This window comes from Gastrolobium bilobum, unplaced genomic scaffold, assembly GCF_033153095.1.
Source record: "Gastrolobium bilobum isolate Gb01-03AN ecotype WA unplaced genomic scaffold, APGP_CSIRO_Gbil_v1 utg2490, whole genome shotgun sequence".
In the NCBI taxonomy this organism is placed as follows: Eukaryota; Viridiplantae; Streptophyta; class Magnoliopsida; order Fabales; family Fabaceae; genus Gastrolobium; species Gastrolobium bilobum.
This window is the reverse complement of record NW_026895628.1, coordinates 26284-49672: the sequence shown is the minus strand read 5'-3', so window position 1 is coordinate 49672 and position 23389 is coordinate 26284. Positions and strand designations below refer to the sequence as shown.

The 23389-nt window shown below is 35.5% G+C and overlaps 2 protein-coding genes across 2 annotated transcripts; one reads left to right on the top strand and one right to left on the bottom strand.

Moving 5' to 3' along the window:
* Positions 1-4207: 4207 nt before the first annotated feature.
* LOC133285312 (synaptonemal complex protein 1-like) lies at positions 4208-11716 on the top strand. The gene is made up of 19 exons (XM_061482532.1): positions 4208-4367; positions 4472-4521; positions 4657-4864; positions 4958-5083; positions 5202-5300; positions 6488-7164; positions 7247-7495; positions 7578-7706; positions 7790-7858; positions 7932-8042; positions 8440-8547; positions 8639-8749; positions 8821-8907; positions 10056-10143; positions 10229-10338; positions 10511-10597; positions 10734-10793; positions 11079-11182; positions 11573-11716. Exons 1-18 carry the CDS (start codon positions 4208-4210, stop codon positions 11178-11180), a joined length of 2631 nt encoding a protein of 876 aa, XP_061338516.1. The 3' UTR covers positions 11181-11182; positions 11573-11716.
* A 9658-nt stretch (positions 11717-21374) lies between these two features.
* On the bottom strand, positions 21375-22775 carry LOC133285321 (uncharacterized). The gene is made up of 2 exons (XM_061482538.1): positions 22370-22775; positions 21375-22260 (listed from the first exon to the last, which is right to left on the bottom strand). The coding sequence occupies exons 1-2, from the start codon at positions 22586-22588 to the stop codon at positions 21811-21813; spliced, it is 669 nt and encodes a 222-aa protein (XP_061338522.1). The 5' UTR covers positions 22589-22775; the 3' UTR covers positions 21375-21810.
* Between the last annotated feature and the right edge of the window lie 614 nt (positions 22776-23389).

The following is a 23389-nucleotide window of genomic DNA, read 5'->3' as shown; positions in this document are numbered from 1 at the left end:
CCTCCTCGCTACCTCATTGATTATCATCATGGTCTTTCTGCTGTCACACACACTCAATCATCTCCAGGTACTTCACTTTATCCCTTATCTAATGTTATTTCATATACATCCTATTGCTCACCCTATAAATCTTTTTGCCTGAATTCCTCTACTCATATTGAGCCCCGAACTTATTCACAAGCTGTTGGTCATAAGGTTTGGCAGGATGCAATGCAGGTTGAGCTCAATGCTTTAAACCATAATAAGACATGGTCCATTGTTGAGTTACCTCCTAATAAACAATCTATTGGTTGTAAGTGGGTCTATAAGATCAAGTTTAATTCTGATGGCACTATTGAGCGTTACAAAGCCATGCTTGTGGCCAAAGGCTTCACGCAGCAAGAATGGGTTGACTACTTCGACACGTTTTTCCCTGTTGCTAAGCTCAACTCAGTTAGAACCCTTCTCGCCATTGTTGCGGTTAAAGGTTGGCACCTTGCCCAGCTTGATGTGAACATGCATTCCTCCACGGTGATCTTCATGAGGAGGTCTATATGCAAGTTCCTCCTGGGTTACAAACCTCTCCTCCTAACCTTGTCTGCAAACTCCACAAATCCTTGTATGGATTGAAACAGGCGAGTCGTCAGTGGTATGCTAAGCTTTCATCAGCTTTGGTGTTGTTGGGTTATACACAAACCAATTCTGATCACTTTATCTTTGTTCGTCACACTCCATCAAGCTTCACAATGTTGTTGGTTTACGTTGATGATATCGTTCTTTCCGGTGATTGTCTTAAGGAAATTAATAGAGTGAAGTCTTACCTTGACAGTGAGTTCAAGATCAAGAATTTAGGAAGTTTGAGGTATTTCCTAGGCTTGGAGGTTGCTCGTTCCAAGTTAGATATCATTGTGAATCAAAGAAAATACACTCTCGAGCTCCTTTCTGACGCTGGGTTGTTGGCTGCAAAATCTGTTTCTACTCCAATGTATCCCTCGTGCAGGTTATCTCGTGCGATTGGCTCCTCTCTCACTGACGCAGCTCCTTATAGACGCCTTGTTGGTCGTTTACTCTATTTGACCACAACGCGTCCTGACATCTCATTTGCCGTTCAACAACTCTCCCAATTTGTTTCATGCCCCACTGATGTTCATATGGGTGCTGCACTCTGAATTTTAAAGTATTTAAAAGGTAATCCAACCACTGGGTTATTCTTTTCAGCTACTTCTACTCTTCATGTTAGTGGTTTCGCTGATGCAGACTGGGCATGTTTCCTAGATATGCGCAAGTCTATCTCAGGGTATTGTGTGTTCATTGGTTCTTCCTTGGTAGCTTGGAGAGCTAAGAAACAGAACACCATTTCGCGTTCCTCTTCAGAAGCTGAGTACCGAGCTTTAGCAAGTCTCTCATGTGAGTTGCAATGGTTGCAATACCTGTTCATGGATTTGTGTATTCCATGGGCCAAGCCAGCTTCGGTCTTCTGCGATAACCGTTCAGCAATCTATCTTGCTCACAATCCCACTTTTCATGAGCGTTCTAAGCATATCGAGATTGATTGCCATATCACACGTGAGAAGATTTCTTCTGGTTTGCTTCGGCTTCTCCCAGTCAGTTCTGTTTCGCAACTTGCTGATATATTCACCAAACCCTTAGCTAGTCCTCGTTTTAGTTTTATCATGTCCAAGATTGGGCTTTTTAACATCCTGCGCCCATCTCGTGGGGGGTATTACGGCAGAATAAAGAAGAAAGAAATGATGCAGCTATTGAGATGAACTTTGCTGCTACAAACCATGACAGATAGCATTTAGTTATTCTGTTTGTTAAGTTTGTTAGGTTTTTGAAGTTTCCCGCTTCTTTTTAGTTAGTTAAGTGTTTGTTATTTTTGGTTACTCTGTTAATAGGGTAATGTATTCATATATATATATATAGGACCAATTGTAACTTTCAGAATTATTCAATGAAATCATGAGCAAAGCTCCTTCTCCCTGTTTCTGCATTTTCAACAACACTTGGGTGAATAACCATCTTCTAATGATCAACATATTTGATGATTTTTCATCATCTTCTTAAATGGCTATTATTGCCGCTGTTATTGTAGATCGGCTAAAGTTATAATTTTGCATTAATGCATCAAGCATTTAATTAACATTAGATAAACAACACCAGATAGACGTTTTGTCTTACACCAACGAGAGTGATTTCATCATTGAATAGGGGTGTGAAAAAATAAAATTAATTAAACTGAATTGTGAACGGTTCGAAACAGTTATTATAGTATATTATTATATTTTTAACAATTTCCAAAAAAAAGCAATTAAATTTTTTTAAATTGATTCAGAAATTGAATTATTTTATTCAAACTAGTTCAAGAATCAAACTATTTTTTATGGGAAAAGTGTGTGTAATTTTAATGAATGTAAAGTTATGTTATTTTAAGTGAGAGAACGAGATAGATCATACAGGAGAGAGAGTGGATACAAAAAAAGGTGTATGTCTCACCTCTTTGTGAGAGTAAAATGACACAAGTTGTGTCATTTAAAAGGACAAACACTTTTCTTTTTTTTTTAAACTAGTTTGGTTCAGGCTAAAAACCGAATCGAATCGAACCATACCTATATTTAAGAGTGTAAAAAAATTATTTGAACCGAATTGAACTGCAAATCAAACCGAATTGCATCACATTTTTCAAATCAATTTAAGAATTGAATCATTTTCTTCAAACCAATTCAAGAACCAAATTACTTTTTAAAATATGTTTGATTCACCTAAATTGAATGACTTTTCTAATTTGGGTTAGTTCGATATTTAAAATCAAATTGAATCGTGGACACCTTTATCACTAGTTCAACTTTGTGAAAGTAATATGACAAAAGACGTACAAAACAAGACAAAGGTACCGTGGATTTTTTGAGAAAGATTTTTCAACTAAAAGCATATTTGATAAGTTTTATCAGATTAATGCAGTCAAAAGGGTTAAAGAAAATTACAGATATTGTTACGAGACCACTGGTCTACGCCGGATTTTGAAGGTAGTCCCGTAGAAGTAGTTGACGGGACTCAGTCTCGTTTGGGATATTGACGACACTCTATGTCAATTCCGTCAATTAAAACACCAATCCCATCAAACTCTTTGACGGGTATCTTAAATCCAAATTACTTAAATATTAATGAATAGAACGTAAAATAAAAACATAGAATATTGTTTTTATTTTGAAAATAAAATAAAATAAAAACATAAATGAAATGATAATTAAAATTCATAAAATATGAGACATCAAGAATATTTAAATAATTTGGATTTAAGATACCCATCAGAGTGTTTGACGAGATTGTTGTTTTAATTGACGGGACTGACATAGAGTGTCGTCAATGTCCCAAATGAGACTGAGTTCCGTCAACTACTTTTACGGGACTGTCTCCAAAATCTGACCTGAATCAGTGATTTTGTAACAATATCTGATGTGACTATTCCTGTCATTTTCTTTGACGCATTTAACTGAACTAAAACTTATCAAATATGTTTTTAGTTGAAAAATCTTTCTCAAAAAATCCTCAGTAGTATAATTTTGCCTACAAAACAAAGACAAATCACTCAAATGCTTAATTAAACAACTAGTATAATTAACAAGCTTTTGGTACAAAATTGAAAACATACTTGATAATATGATATATGAGGCTTTTATCATACTTGATAATATGATAATTCCTTGACAGATGAAATTAACCATACTATAATGTACCTCTAAATATTGGTAAGCAACTATAAACAAGTCTCCTAATGTCATTTTCCCTCTTTCTACATCACTCAAATATCACTAACAATTTAAAATTTTAAAAGATTAAATAAAGTTTTGAACACTAGTACTATAAATTTTGAGATTTCATTTGAAATTTTCATTTTATCTTTTAAAGTTTCAAACACAGTAGTAAGAATTTAAAATTAACTAGTGGTGACACTAAGATTCACAAAGAAATAAATAAATAAATTGTCCCGAAGAGGTTTGTTCATATTAAAATAGATTAAAGTGTATCAAAACGGCAAATTTAACGGTCTATCGCAACGGCGTAAGGTGATGCTCGCGCGGGAGTATAAAGGCCGCGCGCCCAACTACATTTCAAGTACACTTAGTCCCATGCAGAGTGAGAGCAGAGTAACGTGGGGAGAAGAGAAACGTTCAAATAGTATTCAGGTTTCTAGGGTTCTATTTCGTTTTTGATTTCGATCTTTGCAATGCAGAAGCTAGGATTCCCAATCTCTAAGAGCTTGGATCAATTCAAATCGTTGTACGGTTCGGTATCGGGAACTGCCAAACCACTATCATCGCTCTCTTCGCGTCCTTCCGCAGATTCCACTTCACCGGGGAGTTTTGCGAATTTGAAGCTCACCGCAGGTTTTGATCTGAATTTCGCTTCAATTTCCTTATTTTCTTTTATTCTCCGGGACGAAGATCCTGATCGTAATGTGGCCATGCGTCGTTGATTTCTTCCTGTGCAGAGAAATTGGTGAAAGAGCAAGCTTCGGTGAAGACTGATCTTGAAATTGCGGTATGATAAGATTTTTCTTTGCGATTGTACGTGTGCTGTAAGGCGAGGAATGCACGCACGTTAAAATGCACGGTACTAGGGTTTCGTTTCGCTTATCTATTGAAATTTTGTTACTTTCTTGCTGTTCCTGAGCAGAATACTAAGCTTAAGAAATCGCTGGAGCATATCCACGCATTGGAAGAAAAATTGCAGAATGCCTTTAACGAAAATGCGAAGCTCAAGGTCAAGCAGAAGGAAGATGAGAAACTCTGGAAGGGACTGGAATCTAAGTTCTCATCGACTAAGACTTTGTGCGATCAACTTACTGAGACTTTACAGCAGTTGGCTTGTCTAGTTCAGGATGGTATAATGAATATTCAATTTCCTTGTGTTTTTTATTTTTTTTCCTTCCTTTTTCCCCCGTTAAGTAGCCAATTGTTTTTTCTTGCTGATATAGCCGAGAAAGATAAGGAAACGTTGGAAAATAAACTGTTGGCAAGTTCAGAAGCTCTTGATAGCTTGAATAAACAGATGGATGGTTTGTCTTTGAAGCTAGGTTCTGCAGAGGAAACAATTAGAACTCGTAAGTTCTTTTTGCTAGTTCGAAACTTGGGTGAAAAAGTTGGTTTGAAACGTAGAGTAGTTTGATGTGTTATATTTGTGATGTTCCGATGTGTAATATACTGTTACCCTTATTATAGGTGATACTGAGCTCCAGGAGCTAAAATTTGCTACAGAAGAAAGGGAGAATTGTCACAGAGATGAACAGAGCAGAGCTGCCAATGTTATACAAGAGAAGGGTGAGAATTAAGTTGCAAATGACAATTGCTGAGAATTTATATGGCATGTGCTGAACGTTTTATCTCAAAGAATGTAGGAATGAATGACATAATAGTTTCAGATCAGGGTGATCATAAAATAACATTTTTGGTCCACTAGGGTCATACTTTCATTTTAATTGCATATTGGCAAATCTATAACAAACATATGTAATCAGTGACACCTTCTGATGTTTGGGCCTTCACTCTATGGTTGCACTGAAAAATGAGATAGCAAGCACATGACATCAAATTGTACTCATCAGATGCAACCATTTATTACCAAAAGCTCATAAAGGCACAAACCAATAGGTAGAGAGAACAGTAAGAAAAAATGTACCAACCTAAGGTAAAAACTAGCTCAATACTAACGGCAAAATACATATATCCCCAAGACTGCGTGAAATGCATGACAAAAGGCAGCCAAAACCAAACCACAGCTTGGATGCAATCTATACCATAAAAAACGTCAAAGAAAATATTTGGGTAATTTTCATACAAGTCGAGTTGGCCCTCTGTTTACCAAAATCTAAAGGATTTCTCACATGAAACAATATCACAATATCTGTTGATTTTTTCATGCACATCCAGTTCAGAATGGCACTGCAAAGCCACAAAAGAGTCATTAATTGCCTATGCATCCAACAGAATATATCTGAGACAGAGAGAATCATCATCAATATTACTTTTATCTCAAACTAATTGGGCAGGAAGTTGATGAACCCATATAAAAGCTAGACCAGATTAAGGAAAAATAAGTTGGCCCTATACCTATATTTATACTGATACTATGACTATGTAAGACATATGTTCTTTGCTTCAGGTTTATGACAGGTAACTAATTACTTACATATAAGAGTTTCCCGGTTACTTAATACTGTTATATTCCTTAACAACAGAGATGTAAAAGTAACTGCAGCTTCAGTTTCACTAAGAGGATACTCAGAAAGATGTTTCAAATAACCTTATTTTGATTTATGGAAGATTGTCTACTTAGGGGTTCTAGACATATAATAAATGTTATGGACTAAGATAACACTTAATGTCTTTCCTCTCATGTCACGCTCATTGACACCAGAACTTGACTTTACAAATATTTGACTGAATAACCAGTATCCTCAACTTACTACTAATTTGAATTGTTTTATGGAACACACTTTTTCTTGCAGATAATATGATAAAGAATTTAGAAGGAATGTTAACATCTAGTAGATTGGCCACAGAGAGTTTGAACTCAAAGTTGGGAGAGGTTCATCTTCAGTTAAAAGTCAAAGAAGATGAAATTATGCATCACATAATCAGTCATGAGAAATTGGAGATGGAAAAGAGTGATCTTCAATTGTGTAATGCTGAGCTTACTGGAAAACTTGACACGTCACTTAGGGAAATCAAAGATCTTGAAGGATTACTTCAGGTGTTGGCTGCACATTTGCTAAATTTAGACAAAGAAAGCTTGAACCTCTTGAGCAAGTTTGATGAAATGAAATCTCTTTATGATTCTTGCTTCAAGTTGGTCCAGCAGGAGAGAGAAGCTTTCTCTAAGCATGCTCAAAACCAGTATGGTGAGCTTAACAATAAATTCTTGATCTTGGCATCAGAAAAGGATGCAACTCAAATGATAAATTATGAGTTAAGCAATAGAGTGAATGAACTTCAAAAAGTCCTAGAGTCTGCTGTAACGCAGCATACAGAGGAATGTCGATTAGCAGCTGAGAGAATTCAGAGTTTAGAGTCAGAAGCTGAAACATTAATCTCAAAAAAGACAGAAGCAGAGGACTTAATTTCCAAATTAGAGGAGAAAGCTGGAATTCTGTTAGAAAGTTCTAGGTCATCGGAGAATCAAATGGTATGACAGTTAATTTGCTTTATTTAATTTCCTATTAACATACATTGTCATGTTCCTTATCATGGTATCTAATGCTTTTCAGCAAGGTTTATTGCTGAAAGTTGCAGCATTAGAGACTGAAAGCAAAGAAAATAAGGAAACACTGCAGGCAGAGATACTGATGAAATCAGAGGAAATAGAAACTTTGCAAAAGGAGAAAATGAAACTAGAGCAACATGTAGATTCTCTTGATAAAGAAGTCAGCCTGCTTCATAATCTCTCAGAGGAAAAAGAACAGTGTATTTTGCAGTTTAAGGAACAGGAGAAGAAGCTGGAAGATCAGATCACAAAGGTTTTGGAGCAAGCATATAGTGCATACTGCAAATTCCTAATTGGTTTTGTGTGCTATTTAAGTTTTTTGCATGCCTTTGCAGAATCAATCATTATTGACTGCTGCTGAAAGTAAACTTTCAGAAGCTAGAAAGCAATATGATCAAATGCTTGAGAATAAGCAGTTGGAATTATCAAGGAATTTGAAAGAAATATCTCTTAGAAATGATCAGGTGTTATATATAACTGGTTACCTACTGCAGGTGCTTGATGTATTATGCAATAACTTCACATAACAATTGCAGTATTTGAGCAGGCAATTAATGAAATTAAGAGGAAATATGAGCTGGAGAAGATGGAAATTGTCAACATGGAAAAGGACAAGGTTTGATATGATATGTTAGCCTTTGTAGCACATAATCTCCATCAACACATTTCTGACCGATTTGAACCTTCAGGCTGACAAGGCTATTGCAGAAATTGAGGGACGGTGTGAGCAAAAACTTGCAGAATGCAAAGAAGAATCAAGGCAGGAGTTAATGCGCATTCAGGAGGAACACACTGGGCTGGTATGCATTAAAAAGACTTGAATTTGAAAGATTGCATCTTCTATTTCATAGAATTGTAAGCGGTCTGATTTGTCTTTAGTAGAATTTTTAATTACTTTATGCAATATTTTCTTCAAATAATCCTTGCTTTTGAAAATTCAGTTACTTTGTGATTAGTAATTACTCTATCCAGTCAGTTATATAAATATATCAAAATTTTCAAGTGATAATTTAGATTGATCTAATTACATTGAAGTTTGTCTTTAACTATTATAGTCCTATACTCTTTTTTTGGTCGTACTCTTGTGAGTTGTGAGAATGTTATTGCATCACTGCTTTTCTTTTTACGAAATTTGCGGAACATTAAGTTAAAAAACTCCCAGTCACTAGGTCCGTTGATTTCCTGCTCAATTTACAGGTTACTCAAATACAGCAGGAGCATGACAAGAGGCAACTAAGCCTGATAACTGAACACAGTGAACAGCTAAAGCGTACCCAACTGCAAGCTGAAAATGAGCTGAGAGAGGTGCAACACACACACACATACACACTCTTAGGTCTAAGCAATGATTTGTATATGAAATTACTTCACCTGATGATACCTTGATTATATGTAGAAAACAGCGTCTCTGAAGGGTGAACATGAAGTTCAGATTAAAGCACTGAGGTGTGAACTTGAAGATGAGTGTCAAAAGCTGGAAGAGGAGTTGCATGTCCAGAAATCCAAAGTATGGAATACCTGATATATCAAATTAATTTTATCACATAACTTTCAAGCTTTTTTTGGAATGTATTGCAGGAAGACAGGCAAAGGGCTTTGTTACAGTTGCAGTGGAAAGTGATGAGTGACAAGCCAAAAGAGAACCAAGAAGTGAATTCAAAACAGGTTGAGTTGTGTTACCGAGCTCTTTGTCTGTGTCTTTCTCTAATCTCATATATGTCATATTACTTAATTTGCATGTTTGGATTCAAATATATATGTTTGTCAGATTGTTGGTATATTTTATAAGATATGCTTGTTTTCCAACCTATAAGTAATAGTTAAGCTAAATTGAATATTCAAATCAATCATGCGCTTTTATAGTTTCTGAGTTCATATTAATTGCTATTAGCTATATTTGTGTAAAGGGTATATATTGCTTCACTGACTGTAGAAAATCAAGTATGGTAATTTTGTATTACATTCACATTAGGTCATGCTACTTTCTGCAGTAAAGTGAAGTCTTACCTTAGAAGGTTCTCAAAAATTGTAGGAATAACTGTGGTTTGACATTTTAGATTTATCTTTTGTTAGGCACAGTTGGGCAAATCAGAAGACATTGCTTGTGTAATATTATAACCTAAAATTGCTTCTTTTATATTCTTTCAACGCAATCCTATCAGTTGTGGTTGTGGACTTCAATGTATTTTCTTCATGGTAATATTGTCAATTATAAAAAAGGCATAATCTGGTTACTGATAGCATAAATATTTTGTAATGACTATATACTGGCATGCTATTAGATAGAGTTGGTTGGCACAATTTCTGGCAGCTGTTTTGAAAATTAAGTGAAAAGATTTTTATGATGATTTTGCATATAACATGGAAGGTTTAAATTAGAGTTCCAAAGGCTTCACATTGCAGCATATATATTGCAGTGATTTTCTTAAGATTATAGATATTGGTTTGATTGTAAGTTGTGTATTTCATTTGTTATGTTATGGTATTGGTTGCTGTAATCATGTGTTGTTTCAAGCTCCTAAGTATCTTCAAGATGACTGCTATAGAAAGTAACCACACTTGCTACTTATTGGTTTCATATGCCTATATGCTTAAAATTCCTCCTGAAATGATGGGTTGTGAGTGATTGAGAGACCTAAGCAATTTCCTTTAATGGCAAAAGTGATGAACATATGGATATGATGATAATCCGGGAGATAGGTGTTAGAATACATTAGCCAAAAGTCATTTGAGCAAATTTAATCAACCTCAATCTTTCTAATGAATTTCATTTGAATTTGAAAAATTAGCATATTGATATTTTCATGTGATAGGATTACTCCGTTTCATCAATTAAGAGGAGGAGTTCTTGCGGTGGCAAAAGAAGTCAGCATGACCTAGTAAGAATGGAAATCGAAAGAAAGAAATTTTACTCTCCTTCTCGATAACATTTTAATATTGTTCTCACCAAGTCACCTAGCTTCGTTGGTCTTTCCCTCCTCTTCATAGGACTCTCCTTACATTGAAGTAACACAAACACCAGTGCCAAAGTTGTTGAAGAAAGTGGAGAATGTAAAAACAGGAAGTGCTATGAGCATTCCTAAGCATCATAGAAAGGTGGCTTACTCTTCTATGAACTTATTGCCAAGAGGAAGGACCCTTATATTGCAGCAATTGCATAGCAAATGATATATATTTTAGGGCTTTTAATTGGTGGCCTGAAAGAATAATAGAAGTAAATAACCCATGATATTTGGTAATTGCCTTAGCTCCTTAACTCAATGGGCAGGTAACTCGCCATGAATACGAAGTTGAGACTTCTAATGGAAGAACAATTACAAAGAAAAGGAAAACAAGAAGTACTGTCATGTTTGAGGCATGTATCTCTTTGTCTCTAAACTCTATTAACCCTATAGATGTACACATGAACTACATGACCACAACAGATGGTTTGGCTTCCAAATGCAGATTTCTTACGTGCCTGTGAATATTGAATTTCTTGTCTTTATCAGGACCCAAGAAAACGTAAAATAAATACACCGAAAGCAAATACTCCTGGAAGTGTTGTCAAGGTAACCAACTCAACTGAAATTTCCATTCTATTGGGATGTCATGTAGAGCTTGTTCTTTGCATCATCACTTTAAAATATCAAGGTGCAAAGCTCTCATGTATTTGGGTGAATTATTAGAGGATAATTTATTTTATTCTCTCAAACATAAACATTTTCATCTTTATTATTACACTATGCTGATGGTACCAGAAGTGACAATGGTTAGGAGCTAATATGATCTTATAAGTTTAAAGGTTGTTTTCATTTAATCCAATTCTACTTTCTTTTAACATATCATTAATGCAGAGTATGAAGGAAGGAGGTCATCCTCATCCTTCAAATATTGGTGATTTGTTTTCAGAAGGGTCTCTGAATCCATATGCAGATGATCCCTATGCATTTGATTAGAGGTATTTACAATCAAATAACTGTAATCATGAATTTTATTTCCTTTGAAACATGATTCTTCCTCCTGCTAAATGCCATAATAAAAATACCGAAACCCTTCCATAACTTCTAATTCTGTCTCAGTGATGTACAGTTTTAATCACAAGCTTAAATTAAGATAGACTCCATGCTAATACTGACTAATAATTGATCCCTGGAATTCTATAATTTGGTGTCTTAGACTCTCAGCCATCGCCACTGCCAGGGAATAAATACCTTGAAGCTTGTATTTGAGTATTTTTTTATTTTTTTTTGGAAAACAGTATTTGAGTAATTTCAACCTTTGTCATCTGAAGCTTGGTTGGTTCACTTTTGTTTCTTTTCTGTTATACCTCCATCTGCAAAAAACCTAGAAAGCTATTGGATGTTTGATGACAGTGTCTCTGCGGCATCACAAGATATATTTTTTAAGTCTGATTTTCTAGGAGCAATTGTGTATTTGTGTTGCATTCTGCACAAATCACAGCTTCATCAAATGTTCAGATATGGAAAATTAGGTAATACATTAATAGTTAACTATCCATTAAAAATGTGTAGTCTTCTTGAGTCACTGTCTCTGTTTTCCTTGGTGACTGCAACCTGATTTTCCATTGGGCATGGACTGCTAGTTTCGTGAATGCAATTGTGACTTACAAGTTATAAATGAAGATAGAGTTTTATACTTTTATTGGACTAGAAAAATAGCCAAACTAAGTTGAAACTTTAGCAACGTTATCATAGTTCTTAGGATTGTTAATGGATTTCATGACTTCCATGTTAATACTTTTTGTCTCTTGCTTTGGTAATTGTGATACACATACACCTTAAATATATTATAGAGCAGATTTTTCACCTGGTTGGTTCTTGTACAACCCAGTGAAAAATTGATTTGGTTTTAAGATATAGGATAACCCTTGTGGCTTTTACAATCTATGGTCTAATTGTATAGCTTCTGTTTCTTTGGATCGTGTATGTTTGATTGTTGCCAACTAGTTATATAGGATCAGCTTTTGGGAATACTGGAATTCAGAATATTTTTGTGATTGGATTATTGGTCTGAATACAAAAAATTTAGATCTTGTGCTCATCTCAGATAGTACAGGACAGACAGTTTTTTTTTTTTTTTTTTTTTTAAAGGTTGCCCATTCCTCGTTTAGATTGAGGAGGAATTAAGGGAAGCATGGTTGAAGTAAATTATTTGTTTATCCTAACTCCGAAGTTTACTAGGACAAGACATCTATCCCTGGATTTTGTAGTACTCCAATTTTTATTTCTTCCTCTGGATGCGTATATCTGACTGGCAATAGCTACCCTTGGCCAATGTTTATGGGTTCGGCCTCCTTTCTTTGGTGTACAAACTAGTTGAAACTTTCTTTTATTTTTCATATTTGAGATTCAAGCGGAAACTTTATACCAATCCCAATCATATCCCCTTCTCCCGTCTTTCTCTCTCTTTGAGTGCATGTATGTGTATGTGATAGATACTCACTGTAGTGTTGAGAGTGGGGACTTGAGGTTACAACCTAGCAATTAATATCTCTAGTTTGTGCCCATTGACTGATTCATCTTTGGCTTCTTGTACTTTCCATATTTATTGATGCAAATGGGACTGAAAATGAATTGGAGATTGAAAGCATCAAGCTGGAAGAAATTTTATTTCTGTTGGTTTTGATCTACAGCTGCTGGCGACAGAATAATAGCAAGCAGTTGGTGTACGCAAGGGACTCGATTAGAATCTAGCTCCCCCTCTAATTTGTTAATACATAGAATTGCAGCAGTTTGATGGGTTGCAGTACATAACCTGTCTCCACTGAATGGCTTGTGTGTGGATGTTTTTGTAAATAAAATGTCACATTACGAAATTTTTTTCATGATGTGGAACATGAATGTGAATTGTACTGCTTTGGTTTGTAAATATTATATTTTAAAAACGAATTCAAAACGGATAGCTTTATCATTTACCCCCAACTATGATTGAAGTGGTTTATCGGATTTTTTTTGAGTTTTGACCAGTTTGGGGTCAATTTCGAAACAAAATATCAGCCTACTGCCTTTCCCATACATTTTCTTGTTCTACTGTTGATTATGACACTGTTTAAAGTGCAACAATATTGTGCCACTTGTGCAAATCGGGCTTCGCAGCCATGTGATTTTTTTATTTTTATTTTTAAAAGAGTGATTTCTATAATTGACACATATGGCCCATATGATTTCTGATTATCTGAACCGACAAATGATGTGTTATATAAATTGTTTTTATTAATTTAAATTTTTATTAGTGATAATCATTTCTCTGCCTTTAGCGATTGATTGTATAGAAGTTATATTCTAAGAATAGTCATCGATTTGATTCGACGCTAATATTAAAATAAAATATTGCAAAACAGGGCTTTTCGAACTTCAATGAACAATGCACGTCAATGAATTGCGATGAGTTAAAACCTGTTTGTTTAAGATTCAGCGATCTCTTTATTTTTCACTAAAATCCAACGGGAACATCGCGTTCAAAGGGGTTTTGGTTGGGCTTCTTAAATTTTATTTTAATTTTGAAGCTTCTAAATAATTATCTTAGCAACTTGAAAGAGAAGATTTAGAAATAAATTCTCTCCTATTAAAAAAAATATGATATCATCATATCAAAAATAACAATAAAAAAATAAATTAATGATAATGATTTTGTAATTATCTATTTCAATATTTTTTTTATTTTTTTTTATTTTCATTGATCCCTTTTTATATAGTTATAATTTCTCGCATAATCATATCATGTTTTTTTTAACATAAGAGGATCCACTCATAAATTTTTTAGTTGTTATTATATATCTACTTGGCAAGATATCTGTGGCGATAATTGTTTCAGCAAAGTCTCATATTCCTTGGTCAAATAATATTTTAACCAATTCTTCATATTGATAGACATTTCAACCATTTTTGGTCCTGGAACATTATATTTTTATTTCCCTTACAAATTTTGCCTCACCGTTACTTATTAGTTTAAGGTTATTCACTTAATTTTCATTATAAATAGATCATGTTATATCGTGTGAACTCACATAATAAATATATTATGTTAGTGTGGATAACACACATTATTTTGTGAAACAAATTATTTGTGTGCCATGTACTGTTAACCTACCTAACGAGTCATGTTTGAGTTTTTGACACAAATATTTATTCACGTCGCACTTGGATTGAGTATATTTGTATTTGTGTTATACCTCAACCCAACACAATAGAACTAGATACTGCAACATGAATTGTCATCCCTAGAAATAAGGAAAATCCTATCGCAAACTTTGTGAGGATAGCTACCTTTGCATTTTTTTAAAAAATAGAATTTCTTTTTCTCATCTTATAGGCTGAGATCTATATAGGATTACAATTAAGACATTTTTTTAGTACAAACAATTAAGATATTAAGATGGGGGTAAAGTGTAATTATTATAGAGCTAGTAAATATTCAAATACAAATAATTAAATGCATAACTCGACTACTCGAGAGCTATTAGTTGAATAAGGAATATATAAGTTTAATTATTCAACTAATAGCTCTCGAGTTATGCAAGGCCAAAAATTAGGAAGAAAGTAAAAGAAAAATTATTATTTCATAAATATTTAGTGTAGTCCAAAAAATCTATGAAACATATGATTACTAACAAGGCCACATCATTTTTAGTTAAAATTTTTTATCAGATTACCTCTGTTCGAGTTAGTTAAATTTTTTTTGACAAACCCAATTCAATCCAACTCAAGTTTAGTTAATTGGTTCAGACAATTATTTTTTTCTTTTCTGAAACCAGACCAGTGCCAGTGTCAGTATGCAACCATAAGTCAACACAAAGAGAAAAATGATTGTAGCACATTTGGCGCCACGAAATTGAACAGGTGAGGTGAGAGCATGCGTTTGATTATTTCCAGTCTTTAGAAGGGGTTTAAAGCCTTTATCCCGAGACCAACTCAGAATTGGATTAGTCGCGAAGCAATAAACCAATTGAAATATCTCCAAACAAAAAAGAGAGGAAAAGACAAACTCTGACAAGAGTTCTTAACCTAGTCAGGCCAGAAATTGCATTTCAAAGGTTTGCTAGGATTGAATGTGGAACTGTTTCTGTGATTAATTGGAACAAATGGTCAAATAACTTCATATGCTGTGAATTTAAGTTTTATCGATGATTTGATATGCTTATTTGCATGCTGAGGTACCAATCTCATTATTGTAGTTTCTCATGTTGAAGGAAAGAATCCAGTGGTATTGTGGAAATTGCAGTTACTATGTTATACCGAATGGGGATTTTGTGGGGCTTTGTTCTTTTGCTTCATATATCAGTCAATAATACTGTATAGTACCAACTGATGTCTCTGTATAAACTTATATGGCATGTAAAAAGCGTTGCTGCTGTTGTGGTTACTTAAGGGACAGGAAACTCATGTTAGGGCAGCTAATGTAAAAATCTTATATATATATATATATATATATATATATACTGCATGAGAGGCATGGAGAAATTATATTAGTGAGCTCCTACTGATTTTGATAGTTAAGTGTTTTCCTTCACTTCATTCTACATATAAATTGAAAATATGTGTTTAATTTTCCTACAATCGATTCATATAAGCCTAAGTTTCACATAACTCCAAAAAAGGGTATCGAAAGTCCTAGGGGCAGTGCTCCAAAGTTTGATCAGTAGCTCCCTGGCCTAGTAGTGATAGTGTTTTCTTGCTAACAAATCCAGCCTTGATACACAGAAGAATTCCTTGAATAATTTGGAAGCTATATTCCCACGAAGCTATTTCCAACTTAAGAGTCCCAAATAATAGAAAGTAGGAAGTCAACTTTAGTCTCACTACCAGATCCCTCAATCAAAATAAGTTGAAGGGATCCATCTTATTATATTTAAGAAAATACCAAGAGATCTACTAGATAAAGGGGCACTTTTGAATCCTCATGGCGAATAAGTGGTATCCCATTTTGAGCTACTGTTAAAACAACCTTCCAAAGGAATCAGAGAGTCATACAAGCCTCTGACACTCAAATAAAATACCCATCTTATATTTATGCGCTCATTGTACCTTATACAAAAAAATAGATGACTTAAGATATTCATATGCTGTGAAGATAAATGCCTTGCTATGAAACATAGACTTTATCATGATACGAATTAGGTTTTCTCGGATCTCCTAAACTCTTGAACTTTTTACCGTGCAAAGAAACTGTTAGAGAAATATAGGACCATTAATGTAACCTCATCTAACAGGTTAAGCTTTTGGGTTGAATTGGTTCTTTACATAAACAACTCTTCGCATTTAGATGCCACTGGAATTAGGTCAAATGGACTACTATAACCCAAGTTCTGCAGCTTGAAACTCAGGCTGTCAGGAGGCAATTTCTGCACAAGCCAACCAGTTTTCAATGGAAAAATGGTACCTAGACCAGGTATGTAAAAATTATAAAACAATTTACCCCAAATAGTTCCATTTCTTAGCTTTCTAATGAAATACACGTAGCTTGCAAACTTTAACTATAACAAGGGAGCCTCGACTTACACCTTATCCTCAATCTAGCATACTTGGCTTCATTTCTTGAGAAATAATAATAAAGGGAAAATGCTAAGGGTATCACATTATGGTGTATGCTTCTTACGTGGTAGAGGTAAATTCATTTTCAACTACTTAGGGCTTAATACTGATAGATATAAGAGAAGTTCTATTCAATGAGTCATGGGTCAAAGCAACATCAGCATGTTAACCAAAGACAATTTACAAATATTTCAACCAAAACATAGCAAATAATTTTGATGATGTCAAAATGCCAGTGTACCTGGCTTCCAACGATCCTAGTCAATGGTCAATACTTGATCAAAATTTATGTTCTTCCATTCCCCTAATGAAGGCTAAAGGGAAAGGCAAAAAGTGGAGACAGGGATCAACGAGGTTTAAGGAGGAAGAGCAAGAAGAAGGTCCAAAGAGAGAGCAACAGGAGGAGCTGAACAAGTAGCTCCACAAAGGCGCAGAGCCTTATCTTCCTGTTCTTCAAACGCTCCTTCAGCAATTGGATCCTCAGGTCTTCGATTTCTCTCCTCCATTTCTCCTGAAACAAAAAAGGGCGCGAATCAGAGAAAAAAAACACACACACAGAGAGAGAGAGAGAGTGTGTGTGTTTGGGTTTAGCGTTCAGAGAAAGGACCTCGTCTCCAGAGTTGGTAGATTTCAAGCCATACAGGACCAACGCTGCTTTTGCACAACGACGCAGTGCCATTTGCGATTTCACGTTCTTCTCTTCCTTTTCCATCTCTCTCTCTCTCTCTCTCTCTCTCTCTGTGTGTGTGTTCGCAACCAACTGAAACAGCAGCCGTTGATTTTGAATAGCGAAATCTGCCACGAGGTTTTCGTTCCTTTCTTTGGCGCGCGTAATCAAAATGACAAATACGGGTAGGATATTCTTTGTAAGAGTTAGAAGTCTTACCCTTAATTTTAACTATTGATCCACTTGTATTCAATGACTCACATTTTAAAAAAATTTGAGCGGTTAGATATAAATAGAATCAACGGATAAGATTGAGAGTGTAACTTACACTGATGTAAAATGATCTTGACCCGACAAATATTAATTGAGTCCTTTTTTTCTCATTTGCTGGTAAAAAAATTGAGTAAATATTTTTTTCGGTCCTCAGCAAATTTTACAATACCCACCTTAGTCTCTAGCAAATAAAAAAGCTATTCGTGATCCCTAAGAAATTCAAAGTGAACTCATTTTAGTCCTTCTGAGAGACTAATGTGGGTCTTTTTTGAATTTATGAGGGACCACGATTTTAACTAAATTGGTCCATTTTGAATTTCTTAGGGTCCTCCCTCGGGAATGATTTATGAAGGACCACGATTTTAACTAAATTAGTCCATTTTACGATATCCACTTTTCGCTTGGGGTCCTCCATCGGGAATGACTATGTACATCTTTGATATGATAGGCTTTGTTCTGATGTGATTATTGGGATGATTTTCGTAAATGAATCTATGTGCGTTCCGCTTGAAGTCCTCTCTTGGGAAATACTACGTGCATCTCTGATAAGATATGTATATATGCTTAGTTTAGTTACGATATTTGTTACGTGCGATGATTTTCGCTTGGGGTCCTCCCTTGGGAAATACTGCATGCATCTTTGATAAGATATGTGTATATGCTTAACAGCTATGATATTTGCTTATATGATGTTTTGTATATTATGTATCTGACTCTCATGCAGGAAGTGAGCCCAGGGTATGGAGAGTTTTTCCATAAACCTGGAGCTTACTAGAGATTTGTCTCTAACGCCGTTTGGGGATATGATTTCAGGAACACAGTTAATTGAAGAGCCCTCACGGGACAAAGACACTACCCGTGGCTAGAGGTACTAGTATGAGGATATGGAGTTCTGGGTGGCTGGACGCTACTATTTATTATAGATGTTATTTTTGAAGAATATGTACTGTTGTATAGTGTTCTATTCATTTTGGGATCATGATGTTTGATCCATTATAAAATATATGGTCTGTATATGTTTTGTACATGTGTTCATATTTGATGCATGTACATTTGTGCATGTGCTGAAATATGTATGTTGTTAGACATAGTGGCACGGAGCCAGTTATGCATACACCCATGGATGGTTATATAGTCTTATATAGATATCTGGTATTTCTGAAATCATATATGGTATAAACTGTTTATCAGGAACCTTTGAGAGTGGGATTGGCAAATCCCCAGTTGTCCAATTTACAGAGGTTACTCTGCCCGATTTTTGTCTTCGTCAAATACAAATTAAATTAGGAGAAGTATGCAATGTGAGATATCATGTGAATTAAGATGAATGAAAAAGAAAAAAAAAAGTTAGCTCGTATTTTTGTAAGTTAAGTCTTCCGCTGTTTCTGTTTGTACCATATGTATGTTAATTGAACCGGCTCGAGATGGGAATGTTACAGTTAGGTTTTGTTTAATCTAAGGATAGACTAATAGAACCTATGATTGTGTTAATTAATCATTCTTAAAGCTTGCACTAAGGGGAATTACTAAGAATTGGATTCTTAATAAGTCGAAAAATTGAAATACCAAGGGATTATGTTTTGATTGATTTGTGATGAGTTGTTCAACAACATGAGTTTGAATGTTATTTGAGGGATATAGTAGATTGATTAGTATGAAATTGGAAAAATCGAAACCCTAGCTGCTCATCCAGTTTGTGATCTGTAACATCCCGAGCGCTGATGAGGGCGGGAGTGATCGCCGGTGCAAAGAGGCACGGACAAGGAGCGGCTCCTGACAGGCTTCCAGCGGGGGGTTACATGCATGAATGAATCGAATCGATACCCGAAAGAGAGGGATTCCAAAGGTTGTGCAAGTATAAAACTGCATAGTTTGGGATAGCTTATAAGAATTAATTGGTACTACCTATACTAACAAGATGCATCTGCTTTTCGGTAGCCCGGATTGGAAGAACTCCACAGTTAAGCGTGCTTGACTTGGAGCAATTCTGGGATGGGTGACCTCCTGGGAAGTTTTTTCGGGAAGTGTGCGAGTGAGGAAAAAGCACACTGAAAAGTCTTGTGTTAGTGTGTGGGGATAGTCATTGCTTCTTGAAGTGGGCAAGCGTTACAAGTGGTATCAGAGCAGGGCCTCTCATCCAGTACGGTGTGGTTCGAGGACGAACCAGGCGGAAGCTGGTGGGCATGTAACATCCCGAGCGCTGACGAGGGCGGGGAGTGATCGCCGGTGCAAAGAGGCACGGACAAGGAGCGGCTCCTGACAGGCTTCCAGCGGGGGGTTACATGCATGAATGAATCGAATCGACACCCGAAAGAGAGGGATTTCAAAGGTTGTGCAGGTATAAGACTGCACAGTTCGGGATAGCTTATAAGAATTAATTGGTACTACCTATGCTAACAAGATGCATCTACTTTTCGGTAGCCCGGATCGGAAGAACTCCACAGTTAAGCGTGCTTGACTTGGAGCAATTCTGGGATGGGTGACCTCCTGGGAAATTTTTTCGGGAAGTGTGCGAGTGAGGAAAAAGCACACTGAAAAGTCTTGTGTTAGTGTGTAAGACTGCACAGTTCGGGATAACTTATAAGAATTAATTGGTACTACCTATGTTAACCCTGGGATGGGTGACCTCCTGAGAAGTTTTTCCGGAAAGTGTGCGAGTGAGAAAAAAGCACACTGAAAAGTCTTGTGTTAGTGTGTGGGGGGATAGTCATTGATTCTTGAAGCGGCCAGACGTTACATGATCTTTATTTCAACTTTAAATTCGAGTCAATTTCTTGCTCTTAATTATTATTGAGTAAATACCATTTTTGGTTCTCAACAAATTTTATAATCTCCGCTTTAGTCCTTAACAAATAAAAAGGCCCATCGTGGTCCCTACGAAATTCAAAATGGGCCCGTTTTAGTCTTTTTAGGAATTAATATGGATCTTTTTTGAATTTGTGAGGAACCACGATTTCAAACTAAATGGGTTCATTTTGAATTTTTTAGGGATCACAATGAACCTTTTTATTTGTTAAGGACTAAAGCGGGCATCGTGAAATTTGTTGACGACCAACAAAGATATTTACTGATTATTATTTGACAGTTGTTGCATCTGTTTTACTATTTCAATTGATCCAACTTTGGTTGAGCAGTGAAAATAATGCTTGATAGATCAATTCTCGTTGGAAACATAATTTTATTACTTGTAGGATTGATACCTAGATCGCAACAATGTTTTGTCCTTTTTTAATACATCTACCAGTCGGTACATTATGCTGTTGTTCATCTAGATATTACTTTAGCAGATGCTTTGAATTTACATAAACATTTTCTCAATATTTCGCTCATCATTTTTCTTGCAGGAGTTGTCATTCAGTGAAATTATGTCCTTATTTTAACATGATGCAATTAACTTTTAATTTGTTTTGTTGGACAGGGTGCAAAAAGAATAAGAACTATATTACCATGGAGCCTCAACAAAATAGCTATCCTTCCGTGGGGCCAAAACAAGAGAGAGAAGAAAAATAAGTAGAGACTCTTCTGGTTCTGTATCTAATTTTTCGTCTTAACATATATAATACAAAAGGAGAAAACTAATAATCTAATTCAACAAATTAATGCAAACTTAATTTACAAGATTGAAGACAAGTAACCCTGCAACATGTTGAAATGTCAGTTCTCATTTCTGGAAAAGAAAATCACAATACACAGACCAATTGTTTCAACTTGGTGATACATGTTGAGAGTTAAGAGGCCTCATAAGGGAAAACGGTCTTGTTTAATTTCAAATACTGAAACCTAAATTCCACTATCATCTAACAACATAAATAAATTCAGGATGATCAAGAACAGTAGAACACTCTCATATGTATATAGATAGATATATGGTTATGATACAGTAGGTTAGTTTCTTATCGGTCACCTCATTAATTCTAACAGGTAAATTACAACTACGTAGAGGTAGATTAAATACCATCCCTTGTTTTGAAGTCATAGCTACAATATAAAGAAACTTCGGTTATTCAAGAGGGAATTAAAAGATAACGTAAGCTCGGGCCATGCCATGCTAAATGCTATAAAGCAGAGAATTTTCAAATCAGTAACAGCTCCTGATTAGCTCAAGAGGCTGCACCTTCTTTTCTTAAAGAATTTAAAAGGGTTCTGATCTGGTGGGTGCATGAATTTGCAGTTAGGACATGAAGGTGATGACTTGCACAGCATTACCAACATGTGGCACCTCATACAGACTCTGGCAATCATCTCTTTGTGTTCTGCCTCAGAAGATAACCATGATGGAGATCGAGTTAAAACACATGAATCCTTTTTATACTTTTTTGATCCAATCAATAGATCACGTTCACCCAAACTCCCAGAGGAACCAGAATTGATCTTCTCATTTATGTCATAGCTGTCTTCTTTTTTCTTCAGTGATTCACATGTCAAGTTCAGCTCAAGGTCTAAGCTCATTTGACCAAAAGATTGAGGTTGATCAGGTTCAGGGTTTTTCTTTGAGTCTGGTGTTTTCCTATTCATCCTTGTGTTAGACAAGTGTGTCTGCCCTGACTGCAAGAAGAAGATGAAAGATTAGAATAACTCATGAGAACAACTAATAACACATAAGCCACCTTTATATATATATATATATATATATAAATACATACATGATATATACCTGAATATTGAGGTATTGTTGCCATTTATGTGAAGATAATGGTGTCTCGAGGTGTAGGTCAATATCAAAGATGGATTTCCTTTTCTCTGCATTAGTTTGATCCTTGAAGAATTCTTCAGTAATTGCCTCTTCCCACTTTCTCTTCTTTGATGAAGCATCAAATTCTGCAGGAGCTTCCGTTTTTGGGCTCTCGGGCAGCGCTTTGTGAAAGGATACCATAGCTTCAATATTCAAGAGTGGCTTCAACCCTCTCTTTCCCTCGAAGTTGAGTGCGTTTTCCGTCTCTTGGTGTGTGAAATGTTTAATGAGTTTGAGGTGGTTATATAGTGGGGGACAAAACTTGAAATTCTAAGCGTCAAAATAGAAGGTTTTTGCCTACCTACATATGACGTGCTTTCCAAGTTCGCTTATCTTTGGTACTAACAAAGCTTAAGCTTTTATTTCTTGGACTAAGTACTTATCCCTATTCTTCTTAATAAAAAATTGGATTTTATCCCATATTAAAAATGGGCTCTTTCAATTTCATGCTTTCAAAGTACTATGTGAACTTTTAACAAACACATTTTGTTTAAAACTCAACTCATTGTATGCCTTTTAACACTGCCAAGGTGCCATTGTCGCAACACCATCTGTACTTTATGTAGCACCAACTAAACAAAACTACAACACGTAATCGTAGTATAAAATTAATTTGGCTTCTCCATGACATGACATGCTATAAAGCCAAGCCGAAAGGGCAAGTTTGGTACTCATTATTATGAAAGTCGGTGAGAGGAGATATATGACATGGGTCATTAATGTTTGGAGTTTGTAAACAGTTGAAGAGGAGGCCTTGAATGAATGCCAATGGTTCTTTAATGTAGATAATAACTCCAACTTCCCCGATTAGGTCACTCGAAAATTAAAAAATTAAAAAGTAAACCTCAAAGTCATGTATGGGATATTATTGTGTACACATTAGTTTGTTAGAATGCAAAAACTCTCCTTAGGGTATTGGACACCTTAGAACCGGCATTTAAG